The sequence below is a fragment of the Manis pentadactyla genome, chromosome 5, assembly GCF_030020395.1.
Source record: "Manis pentadactyla isolate mManPen7 chromosome 5, mManPen7.hap1, whole genome shotgun sequence".
NCBI classification, from domain to species: domain Eukaryota; kingdom Metazoa; phylum Chordata; class Mammalia; order Pholidota; family Manidae; genus Manis; species Manis pentadactyla.
The window spans coordinates 105024223-105036604 of NC_080023.1; the positions used below are offsets into that span (position 1 = coordinate 105024223).

At 35.1% G+C, this 12382-nt stretch overlaps 1 protein-coding gene across 1 annotated transcript in view; it reads left to right on the forward strand.

The window, feature by feature from the left end:
- Window positions 1–12382, forward strand: part of LOC118928599 (bridge-like lipid transfer protein family member 1) — a 179059-nt gene that overhangs the window by 118105 nt on the left and 48572 nt on the right. The window contains 7 exon segments of the mRNA XM_057503269.1: window positions 1070–1255; window positions 2250–2418; window positions 5356–5459; window positions 5462–5569; window positions 6659–6857; window positions 9579–9638; window positions 11542–11768. Coding sequence (XP_057359252.1) covers window positions 1070–1255; window positions 2250–2418; window positions 5356–5459; window positions 5462–5569; window positions 6659–6857; window positions 9579–9638; window positions 11542–11768 — 1053 coding nt within the window.

The following is a 12382-nucleotide window of genomic DNA, read 5'->3' on the forward strand; positions in this document are numbered from 1 at the left end:
GCCTGGCTTATTCTCTTAGCATAATACCCTGTAGGTCCATGAAGTTGCAAATGGTAGGATTTCTTTCCTTTTTATGGCTGAATAATATTCCATTGTATATATGTACCACATCTTCTTTATCTGTTTATCTATTGATGGACATTTTGGTTGCTTCCATATTTTGGCCATTGTAAATAATGTAACTATAAACATAGAGGTGCATATCTTTTTAAATCAGAGATTTTGTTTTTTTCAGATAAATTCCTAGAAGTGGAATTATTGGGTTGTATGGTATTACTATTTCTAGCTTTTTGAGGAAACTCCATACTGCTTTCCATAGTGGCTGCACCAGTTTATGTCCCCACCAATAGTTAAAACTATTTTCTAATTATTTAATATATGCTAGTTATTAAAAAAAACTCTGTGATACATAAATTTGCCAAATAGAAAATAAAAATGAAGTATATCCCCATCCACTCAGAGAAAAAGCTTTAACAATTGAATGTCCGTTAGGACTTTTTCTATTTGTATTTTCATGTATACATGTATCTATGCATTTCAAAAAGCCTTGGATACTTTTCCATGTCAGAACATTTAGATCAATGTTATCTTCTTGAATAGTTGTACTATTATACAGTTGTAACAATTTATTTAATGACTTCTTTCTGATGAACATTTTGATTTTTTTCTGATTATTGCTGTTTATAAATTCCTCTGCAAGAAATATTATATACACTTTTCCAATTAATAATACCTTACTAGAAGCCTCAATGTTTTCAATAAAGATATTACTGTTCTTAAAAATAAAAATCACTATCACCAAATAGTTATTTAGTTGTACCTAATGTATTTAACCCATGAACAGTTTAGATTTTAAATAAAAAAGTACTGAAGTGAAATTTAATAGCTAAAAAAGTCCCTCTAACATGAAAAATTAAAGAATGTTGCCAGTTTTATCAGTGCATTAGACATCCTATACTTGTTTTAAAACATGGATATTTTATTTATCATGCATTCAAAGATTTCATTTGAGTGGTTTTACACCATTGATTTGAAATTCTTCTTTTCCTCCTAACATATAATCTGGTAGGGTATTCAAGTAACAGCCACAACTCCATCAATGAGAGCTGTGAGATTTGAAACTGGATTGATTGAACTGGAACTTTCGAACCGACTTCAAACCAAAGCTTCACCAGGAAGTAGCAGCTATCTGAAACTATTTGGTAAATGCCAGGTGGATTTAAATCTGGCATTAGGACAAATTGTCAAACATCAGGTAAGTTCACAATCTGTTGATATTTGAACTGTGGCTTTTAAACTTAGCACATCAATTTCAACTACTTTAAGTATTAGTATACTTTCAAAAAACATTTAGTTTAAGTTCTTAAAATTTCTGATCATTAATTCTACTGAAAACTCATTTAAGACCTTACAATTTACCACGCATTGAGTATTTTGGTATATATTGTTGAATGGGTATTTAGTGGGAATGAAATCACATGAAATTTAATCCAGTATGTTCATAAATATTCATTTGCAATTTCTCTTGATTTCTTAAAACATTTTGTATTTCAATGCTCTGCACTAACATTGGTCAGTTCTTAAGTGTTACTAAGGTTCTTAGCGGCCCTATTTAATATTGGCAAGTTTTGTTTGTGTACCATAATATTAAATAAATAAAGTTAAATATAAATAAACATATATATGTACGCACAGCAGTAAATCAGATTCTAATTTATAAAAATTAACTTTCAGAGCTCATCAAAGATTTTGTTGTTTTGGGGTTTTTTTGTTAAAAATTATTATGTAAATTTTAACTTTTTTTGCTGCTTTGATTTGAAGAACTGATTAAAAGAATACTAACCACATTTTCAGAATTGAATAGCTATATTAAACATCATGTGAGGGAAATAACTAAAAATTCCTTATCATCTTAGAAAACCAGTAAACACATTTTGAGAGGAGAGAGAATCTAATTATCTTGAAAAGGGTAATACATTGCCATTCAGAATATGGACTTATCCTAGCTTTTTTATGAACTTAATGCATGATTTCATATTTACTTCTTATATGCCTATTCATGTTGTATATTAATTTAAACTATTTATGGTACAGAGTATAAGGAATATATCATTGACAAGTGATATTGAGAAAAATGTACTAATGTAGTTCTTTTGGTGAACAATACTATTAATGGTATTAACACTTTGTTTTTTTTAATAAAACATTTTCCATTATTTAATTTTATTGAGCTTTGAATTTTATTTTAGGTTTATGAAGAAGCTGGTTCAGATTTTCATCAAGTTGCCTATTTTAAAACTAGAATTGGATTAAGAAATGCTCTCCGAGAAGAAATCAGTGGTTCTTCAGATAGGGAAGCTGTGCTTATTACTTTGAATAGACCAATTGTTTATGCACAGCCTGTGGCCTTCGATAGAGGTAAGATGCAGTCTATCAATACTACCTTTATGGATTTAGAAATGTTTTAGTACTACTCGGTAAAAAGTCACTTGTAGTTTATCTTGCCAGATAAAGTAATCTTGGTTCCAGGCTCTTCTGCTTCATGGCATTAAATGCATCATGCCACTCCCTTCTGGCCCATAAGGTTTCTGCTGAGAAGTCTGATCTTAGCCTGATGGACTTTCCTTTGTATGTGATCTTATTTCTCTCTCTGGGTGCTTTTAATAGTCTGTCTTTATTCTTGATCTTTGCCATTTCAATTACTATGTGTCTTGGTGCTGTCTTCCTTGGGTCCCTTGTGTTGGGAGATCTGTGGATCTCCATGGCCTGAGAGACTATGTCCTTCCCCAGATTGGGGAAGTTTTCAGCAATTACCTCCTCAAAGACACTTTCTGTCCCTTTCTCTCTCTCTCTTCCTCTTCTGGTATCCCTAAAATGCAAATATTGTTCCACTTGGATTGGTCACACAGTTCTCGCAATATTCTTTCATTCTTAGAGATCCTTTTTTCTCTCTGTGCCTCAGCTTCTTTGTATTCCTCTTCTCTAGTTTCTATTTCATTTACTGCCTCCTCCACCATATCCAACTTGCTTTTAATACCCTCCATCGTGCTCTTCCACGATTGGATCTCTGACCTGAATTCATTCCTGGGTTCTTGGATGTCTTTCCGTACGTCCATTAGAATGTTGATGATTTTTATTTTGAACTCCTTTCGGGAAGAGTCACGAGGTCCATATCATTTAAATCTTTCTCAGTTGTATTAATAATTTTAGTCTGGACAAGGTTCCTTTGGTGTTTCATGTTTGTATATGGTGCCCTCTAGTGTCCAGAAGCTGTAGTCTTTGGAGCTGCTCAGTCCCTGAAGCAATGTCGGAGGTCGCAGGGGAGCAGTACTGGTGCCTGGGGGGAGGAAAGAGCTGTTCCCCGCCTCCCGGCTGCTGTGCCTGTCTCCACTGCCTGAGCCAGTGGGCCGGGCACACAGGTATAAGTTTTTGTCCCAGAGCAGCCGGGTATGGATGTCTGCTTTCCACAAGCAGCCGGAATCCCAGTCTCCCCAGGAACTCTGTCTGCATTAACTTCCCAACCCAGTAGTCATGCGAGTCTCATGAAAGCACCATGAAATGTGGGTTTGTGCTCCCAGAGCAGATCTCCGGAGTAGGTATTCAGCAGTCCCAAGCCTTCCACTCTGTCCCTGCTCTGTTTCTCTTCCTCCCACTGGTGAGCTGGGGTAGGGGAAGGGCTTGGGTCCCATGGAGCCACAGCTCTGGTACATTACCCCGTTCGGTGAGGTCTGCTCTTTTCTCCAGGTGTGTGCAGCCTGACGCCGTCGTCTTTCCTGTTGCTCTCTCAGGATTAGTTGGGCCAACTATATTTTTTAATTGTATCCAGTTTTAGGAGGAAGCCTCTGTCTCTCCTCGCACGCCGCCATCTTTAATCCTTTCCACTTGTAGTTTATCCATGTACATGTTTTATAGCTAAATGTCTCCTAAATCTGAAATGTGAGCATCCAAAAAAAGTTTCTTGCTTAGTCCCTTCAGTTTTTATTTTCTTACCTTTTTAAAGTTACTTGCTTTCTACATGGACATATAGGAAAGTCTGAATCAGAATTTTAATTGTAATGCTAAGGTTTTTAGTTTGAATAACCAGTGCAGCCATTTGTTTTGTACTGTCTCCCATCATTAATTCTATAACCATTTATTGTGTACTGTCTAGAAGTAGAATATGAATATGGAAAAAATAATTTCTACCCTTAAGGAACTCTCAGTCCAGTAGGAAAGAGAGCAAAGTAGACTGCCAAGTAGAGTTAGAGATACATGGTTAGTATCTGAGGGAGTCCTTGTCCTTGCGCGTGCTTTTTAGAAGAGAAACAAATCCTTGAGATTCAACTCGGAGTTAGAAGTTCACCAGTGAGACAAAGAAATGAAAGCTTATCTCATTTACCTTTGTTATGAAAGCCTAGGACAGTCCCTGGCATATAGTAAGAACTAAATAAATATTTGCCAATGAGACAGAATATGAATGAATATATATGAGCACAACGTCCAAGAAAATATAGCAGCAGCTTTCATAAAAGAAAATGATAGGAAATAAGGCTGAAAAGATAGATAGGTCTAGTGTGTACTGGGCAAATACACATTAGAATTCTATTTTAGAAGTAATGAAGAGCCATTTATGGAGTTATTTAAGATTAAAATTGTGAATAGGAATTGGCTGGTGATAAGATCAATTTGTTAGAAAGCTGCCCTTTTGACAGTATAATGGATAACATTTTATTTTGCTAAATCCTATGCACATTTTTTTCTAGTCTCACCTTACATCTCATCAGCTTTCAACAACTCCTTAAAGTACTTCCTACTCTTTGTGTTCATGACCTGGCACTTGCTTTTCCTACTACTTCTCTGGCCTCTCCAGCTTTATCTCCTCTTTAGGCTTCTCCTTCTATATACTGTATTAAATGAAGGTTTCCTTAAGGTTTCATTCTTGCTACAAATTCATATGTCTTTGACCTCCCTCTCTAGGTCACAACTTCTAAATGTATATTCCTAGTATTATGTACCTCTCCTTCAGGAATTTTTAGCATTAGTAACAAGAAGCTCTACAGGGCCAGGTCATGTCTGGTTTTGTTTTTTATTCCATCCGAGTGCCTAGCATGTGGCATCTCACAAATAATTTGTTGAATGAATCAATGGACCAGAACTTTCTTCTTCCTTCGCCATTATGTAGTTTCCTGGTTTCTGCTTCTTTTTTTCATTTGTAAAGTTGACTGTATCCTCTTAGGTCCTTTCTAATTTTAATGGTACAGTTTTCTGGGAGTAACTTTTATTAATCAACAGGATTTTGCAGCTGTTAAGGTTTATTTGCCATATAGGTTTACAGTTTTGATTTTAGTTTTTCTGCCCTGTCTTAATTATCAAAAGCTGTGCTGTTCTGGCTGAATTATAAAGCTGCCTATGACAACTGGAATGAACAACGAATGGCTTTACATAAGGATATTCATATGGCTACGAAGGAAGTAGTAGATATATGCTCCCCGGTATCCAGCAAACATCTGCCCAGGCCTTTGGGACTCTCTTCCTGCAGCTCACTGTGAATGACTTGGGGATCTGCCTGCCTATCACAAATACTGCACAGGTACAAAGAATTGAATCATAGTCCAAGATTGAAAACCAAACATTTCACTACATTTCTGTGCATTTCTGGAGTGTAACAATATTTTTTTCCTAAGAACTGTTTGTAACTTGAGTTTAGTAAATAGTAAGATTGAACTTCTTCAACAGTTATTTCTTCCACAATGTGTTAAATAGGAATTGCATGAGACTTTTCCCTAAAGCATTTTGATGTGCCTCAGTACAGTGATGAATCTTAAAAATCTTATAAATATTAATTTTTACATTGAAAAAAGCAGCTGAGTGGCCAGAATCATTTTGTTGTCTTGAGTTGTTGGCATACATTTGTTAATAAAATAGAAACAAAAGGACATTTAAGAACACTATTTAATAATGTTTACTATCCTTATCCAAAATAGGGCAGGGGATTTTAAAATTGCTTTTAAATTGTAATATTGAATGTTCATGAAACTTACAAGTTATGTGTACTGGATAAAGCAAGAATTTTCTCTCGTAATATAGGATCAGTTCTCAGAAATACATATTTGCATGCTCATGTGTATGAAAGAGAAAAGGCTATGAACTCCTATCTGGCCAAGAAGTTACAATGATAGCAAATACAGAGGTCTTTGTTTAAATGTTGTAATTTACCTTAATCTGTAACCAGTTGTTGAATGAATTTACCTTTTAGTATTTTGTTTGGCCAGACAGTGAAGAAGAACTGTAGGTTAAGTGTTGGCAACATGTCGTGTATTTGCCTGAGTTCAAAATTGTATTTTTTTAATGGCATGATGGACAGAGCTCAGGAAGTCCATACACGCCAGGGATGGCTGTCAGAATGAGGATGTTCCCCACAACTAAAACTTGTTAGTGAAGCTTGAGATAGAAAAATAGATAATAAGCTTTTTGCAAGTTCAGTTAAAAGAAAAGTGCACATGGCAAATGCCTTTCCTTTGAACAATTTAATTTTTAAAAGTAGGCATCCTTCTAAGCTGCTTTTAATGAAGCTTCTAGGCTTGATCCTTTCTTGACACTTTTCTTCCTAGGAAACCTATAAGGATTTCCAAATTTAAAGTCAACTTTTGTCTTATTTCTTCATTAATACATTTTGCAGTCTAATCACACTGGAGACCTTGACACTGGTTCTGCTTTAGTACTGACCATTGAAAGTACTCTCATCACTGCTTGTTCTTCAGAATCTCTGGTTAGTAAAGGGCATTTCAAAAACTTTTGTATCTGTTTTGCTGATGGCTTTGAGACATCGTGGGACGACTGGAAACCAGAAATTCGTGGGGATCTAGTAATGAATGCCTGTGAGTATCTTTTATTTTCTGTATGAGGTTTAGAATTTAAAAAAAATTTTTTTAAGTCTTCATTTGTAAAACTAAAGGATATTCAGATACAGGAATGTTAGAGTTTGTGAAATAAGGGCTAATCCTAGTTAAAAATAGAACATATTTGTGAAAAGCTACAGCTTTCAGTAGTTTGGGTAAGTAAACAAACTCATCATTCTTCTTGACGGTATACCATTTGAAGGTTTGCTTAGTCCCTCATTTTTCCTGTAATTGATTATTGATTGATCAGAAAAGGCATCTTTGTTCTTGGAATCAAAGGGGATCTTGGAAGGCTATGATAAGTGTGTATGCAGTATATATACATACTATATATATATATATATAACAGGTATATAACAGTATGTAACAGGTTCACCATAGAACAGGTTGTAGATAACCAGGAACAGGAATCCCAGTTGTAATTAATATTGACATGAATAAATAGTCCTTATCAGAAATCTTCACAAATAATCACTTTAGATGATTGTTACAGATATTTTTAAAGGTTACTATAAAAGTCTTTTTTTCTTAAAGTGAATTTAAAATTTTTATAAAGATGACATCTTTGCCATCATTATTTAATTATTCATTAAATTGGAAAGAATATATTTAGAAGCAAAGGAGAATATCCCTTTTTTAACAGTTTATTTTAAAGGGAAAATGCATAAGAACTATCTCTCACTCAAAATTAAAAACACATATTAAAAAATAGGAAGAATAACTCAGCACCTCTGTTTATTATACTAACAAAGCAGAACACCAACATGCTGATAACTGTGATACTCATAATTTATTTTGGGTTTTGGAGAGTATTAAATGACTTCTTTTTGTAACATGCTTATTGTTTGGTGTCTTGGGAGGGAGGTAAAGGAGGTCAAGTTGTTTTATTGACATAATAATTCCAAATTATAAAATGGGAAAATTAGTATACCACTTTGTAGTTTCAGTAGTAGTCAGTATATTGAGTAGAACTCTCATTTAATATTTTTGGAAAAAAGAGTTGAGTATAGGACAGAGAAATAAGGAACAGCAGAGCTTTGCTCTAGGATTTTTTTTATAGATCATTTAAAAATCATACTCTATGTGACATTTCCTCTCTAGATGATAAAGTTTTTAGGGAAAAACAGTAAAAATTAGGAAGGACAATCTGTAGGAAGAGTTCAAAGGACCATGTAAATCAGATAGAAAACATTAGACCCTTTTCGTCAACATGTATGTAGAAAAATTATATCAAGCATTAGAGGGTTGAAAGACTCCAAGCTCTCTGTTAAACGCCTAGGTATACCGCATTTGGTATTAAGAGCAGGAAAATTTCCATCCTGGCTTCAGACTGATGGTTGCTCCAGCTCAGCACTCTGTCTGACCCAGAGACCGTGGGTCGGTCCTATGGGAAGGAGCCGAGTTGGTTCGTTCCTGCTCCTCCTTTAAGGATACAGATCTACTCTGAAAAGTCTTCGTGTTCCTAATTAATTTATCATGGCCCTGAAATCTATGAATTTATATTATCTTTTTTTCAAATGTTATTTTTAAAAGATCTCTGACATTTCTTGGGATGGGAAGTCCCCAAAATTTTCTACCCCTTTTTATTTACTAGTTTTTCCTTTCACTTGACCTCAGTCATGTCACTCAAAATTCAAAGTGTTTTTTTTTTCATTCTACCATTCTTAGAGTTGAAAGGGTAATCTACATTTCTTTTGTTCTGATTTATAGCTATGACTATAAAGATGAATTGGGTGATGTTCTACCCTAAAACAAGATCTAGTTATTTCTTGCTTAAAATTTGTATGTGGGGCACAGGTGTCATCTGGTTCAAAATCTAATTTAGATTTTAAAGTTGTTAGTACTATCTAAAAAAAAAAAACACATAACAGAAGTAAGGTGTATTTCTGTAATTCAGATTCTGGTAACATTTGAACACCAATTTAGGATATAGAGTGAATTGCAAAAGGACATTTTCTTTAAGATGTGTATCCTGTCAGAGTGAGACTAAAGTTTAGTTTCCACTAAGGATTAATGAGAAAGGGTCTTCTATCTTTAGTTTAAAACTAAAACTTAAAAAATTTTTGTTTAAAAGTTGTTTAAAGGATGATATGGCTTATTTAATTAACCTCTTTTTTTGAAGCTGAAGTTATCACATGAAGGTAAAGTGGTAGTGAATGTTTCAAAGTTAAAGCCAGATATGTTCTGGGGATAGGTCCAGGACCTTATGGGATTTACACCATGGCAGTCATGAAATGGTTTTCTCATGAAATGATCCTGTCAAAGGAAAAGACAAGGCTGATAAATTATGTGTGTTACCTAATGTGGCAGTGGTTAGTTACGAAAAAGTCACTTTCAAATCATTTTCATTCTCGAAGTGCCGTTCATCATCCATGATGACACAAATTGACACACCATCCAGAAACTAGAGTGCCAGAGTTGGCCAGGTGTTGCTACTCAAATAAGGAAGTTGCCTGCAGAATGTAAAGATAAAACTGCGGTTAAATTCTCCAAATCGTAGAATAAAATTGTGCACTATGAAATAGATACTACAAGTCATCTAAGATAGCCCTTTCATTCTGAAGGTTAGAAACTGAACCCTAGGGAGGCTAGTGATCCTTTTTATATTTAGATAACAATCTCTGGGTGAAAATATGCAGTACAATATTTAATCATAAGTGTAATTTCATTGAAAACTATTTTGGGGGTATTTGTGTTCAGGTGTAGTTCCAGATGGCACCTATGAAGTATGTTCCAGGACTACAGGACAAGCAGCTGCCGGTAAGTTCACATTTGGTAATACCTGTGCTACATTATCACATAGAATTCTGCCTTTATGTATATTATTTATGCCGTTATATTAGTAGTGACAGGATCTTTAAACTAATTCTGGTGTTCCTTAATTTTTAAAAACTATTTTTCAATAATACCACATACTTATTTAATAATTAATTAGACACCTGCTGTGTGCAAGCTATACAGCAAAACTTTTTGGGAAAGACAAAGATAAATAAGGTATTCTTTTTACTCTACATAAATTTAAGTTCTGATGTATGGGGTATGGAGAGAGAGTCAATAATAAGGGTAAATGTAAATAACCACATTGTTTTCCTTGTATATCAATGATATCTTAAGAGTGTATATCAATTACACCTTAATAAAAAAAAATTCTAATGTAGTTAAGGCTGTGCATCATAATTAAAATGTAATAAGTGATAAATTCAATAAAATACAAAATTCCAATTACTATTGAAAGTTATAGGAGGGAGAGAAAATTTCCAAATTTGAAAGGATACTACGATCAGAGAAAAGTTAATGGATGAACAAGCATTTAAACAGGGACTTAAAAGATAAAATAATTTCTTAAGCAAAAACTGGAATGAGTCAGAAAAAAATCTCTGAGTCAGAAAAAACTTCAGGCAGAGAGAATAATACCAGTCCTGGTGTCAAAAGACAGACATTGTCGTTGTCCAAATTGGCTTCTGAACAGACTTATGTGAAAAATAAGATGAGAAAAATGTTAAATCCAAAATTAAGGAGTTTGCACTTGACTTGGTAGACAGTGGGAAAGCAATTGAATACCTTTTTAGCAAGAAAGCAGATACTTTCAAGGATTCTCTCTAGAAACAGGTTAGGATATAACTACGGAAGGTGTAACTTGTCTTAACTAAGATGATAGCATCGTGTAAATTTTTATTATTTTGCTTGTCATAAAATTAGGGTACACTAAAGGGAGATACTTAAGAGCTTTTAAAGTGTTGAGAGGGTAGAAGCTGATTAAGGTTAGATTTCCTTTCTCTTTACCCTTTTTGTCCCCAAGCCTAGCCACAGTGGTCATAAATATATTGTGTTGGAAAGTACCAAAGCTGACAGTCCACTCTGACAGAGAAGTGAAATGGTTGGGAAATTTCCAGCAGTGATGTTAGAAGGAAAGGGTGGTGAGTGGGATGAACATATTGAGAGAAAGGTTATGTAGAAGTTTTTGTCAGGACTCTTGTTTGTAAGTGACAACCTGCTCACTGGCTTAACCAAAAGGAGGAACTTATTAAAAGGTATTTGCAGAGCACAATTAAACTTAGGAATAGCTATCTCAGTGAAGAAAAGGAACCAGGTCATGTCAGCAGCCCTCAGGAAGTGCTGGAACCAAGATCCCAACTGTCACCAGGACTCTTTCCAGCCCTTGTCTTTGCTGCGCTCTGGCTGCTTCATTTTTGCTTCCTGCTTACCTCCTTACACATGGCAGGAGACATGTCTGCTAGCAGCTCTTGTGCCTCCTTTCTTTGCCCTTATTACTGGAGAGGGACCCATCTTTTCTGAAGTTCCGGGAAGACTCTTAGTTTTCCAACTTTGACACTCAGCCCGACCAAATATCTAAATAATTATGGCTTTAAGAGTGAAGGTCATGGCAGTCCCTAGTCTAGCCAGGGAGGGTAGACTAGTTGGGGGCAGGAAGAAGAAGGATTCCAGAGCCCATGGGAACAAGAAGGGTGGTACACAAAGGAAACTAGATGCACACTGTGCAGTAGGTAAATCAGTCCCATAGTCTGATGTATCTGACAGACCTAGCTGTGGGCGACATTAGTTATTACACAAGGCCATTCTCCACTTTATTCCTTAAACGTAGAAGCAATTTAAATTTCAATACTCAATATCTACCAAAAATGCCATGTCTTTATTTAAACAGAAAGCAGTAGTGCAGGAACCTGGACACTCAATGTATTGTGGAAAATGTGTGGGATTGATGTCCACATGGATCCTAACATTGGCAAAAGACTTAATGCTCTGGGCCATACCCTTACTACACTGACGGGAGAGGAAGACATAGATGACATTGCTGATTTAAATTCGGTGAACATCGCTGACCTGTCAGATGAGGATGAAGTTGATACTATGTCTCCCACTATCCATACAGTAAGTAAACTCGCTATTAGACTTTTTCAGAACTGCCTTTTACACTAAGATAAGAATATTATTAAGTCAGTGTTATTTATCATATTGTAGTTGCTAATTGTGGAGGAAGGAAGGGAGTGGTGGTTTTGTGGGTCTGCATTTCAATATATTGTTTTCAAATTTCATAATGTCATTTAATTGAGTTCCTTGTTTCATAATGACTGTTGACCAACTTGTACCTTAACCTACAGGTGATGTGCTAACATTAAAAGCAAAGTGCAAGCAAATCTGTAGAATAGAAAGTAGGTTAGTGGTTGCCTAGGGCTGAAGAGCCAGGGAGGCTGGAAGGGGGAATGGGGAAAGACTGCTGATAGTTAGGAGGTTTCATTTAGGGGATGATGGAAATGTTTCTAACAGATTGCAGTGATGGTTGCACAACTTTGTGAATATACTAAAAAACACTGAATTATACATCTTAAAAGTGAATTTTATGGCATGTGAAATATATCTCAGTAAAGGTGTTAACAAACTCAAAAGCAAAGTGCATGCATGTAAAATGAAATACACATTTTAAAAACAAGTATTTCCATCTATACATTGTATAGTATCAAATTTTTGATAGCTACAGTTGCTCT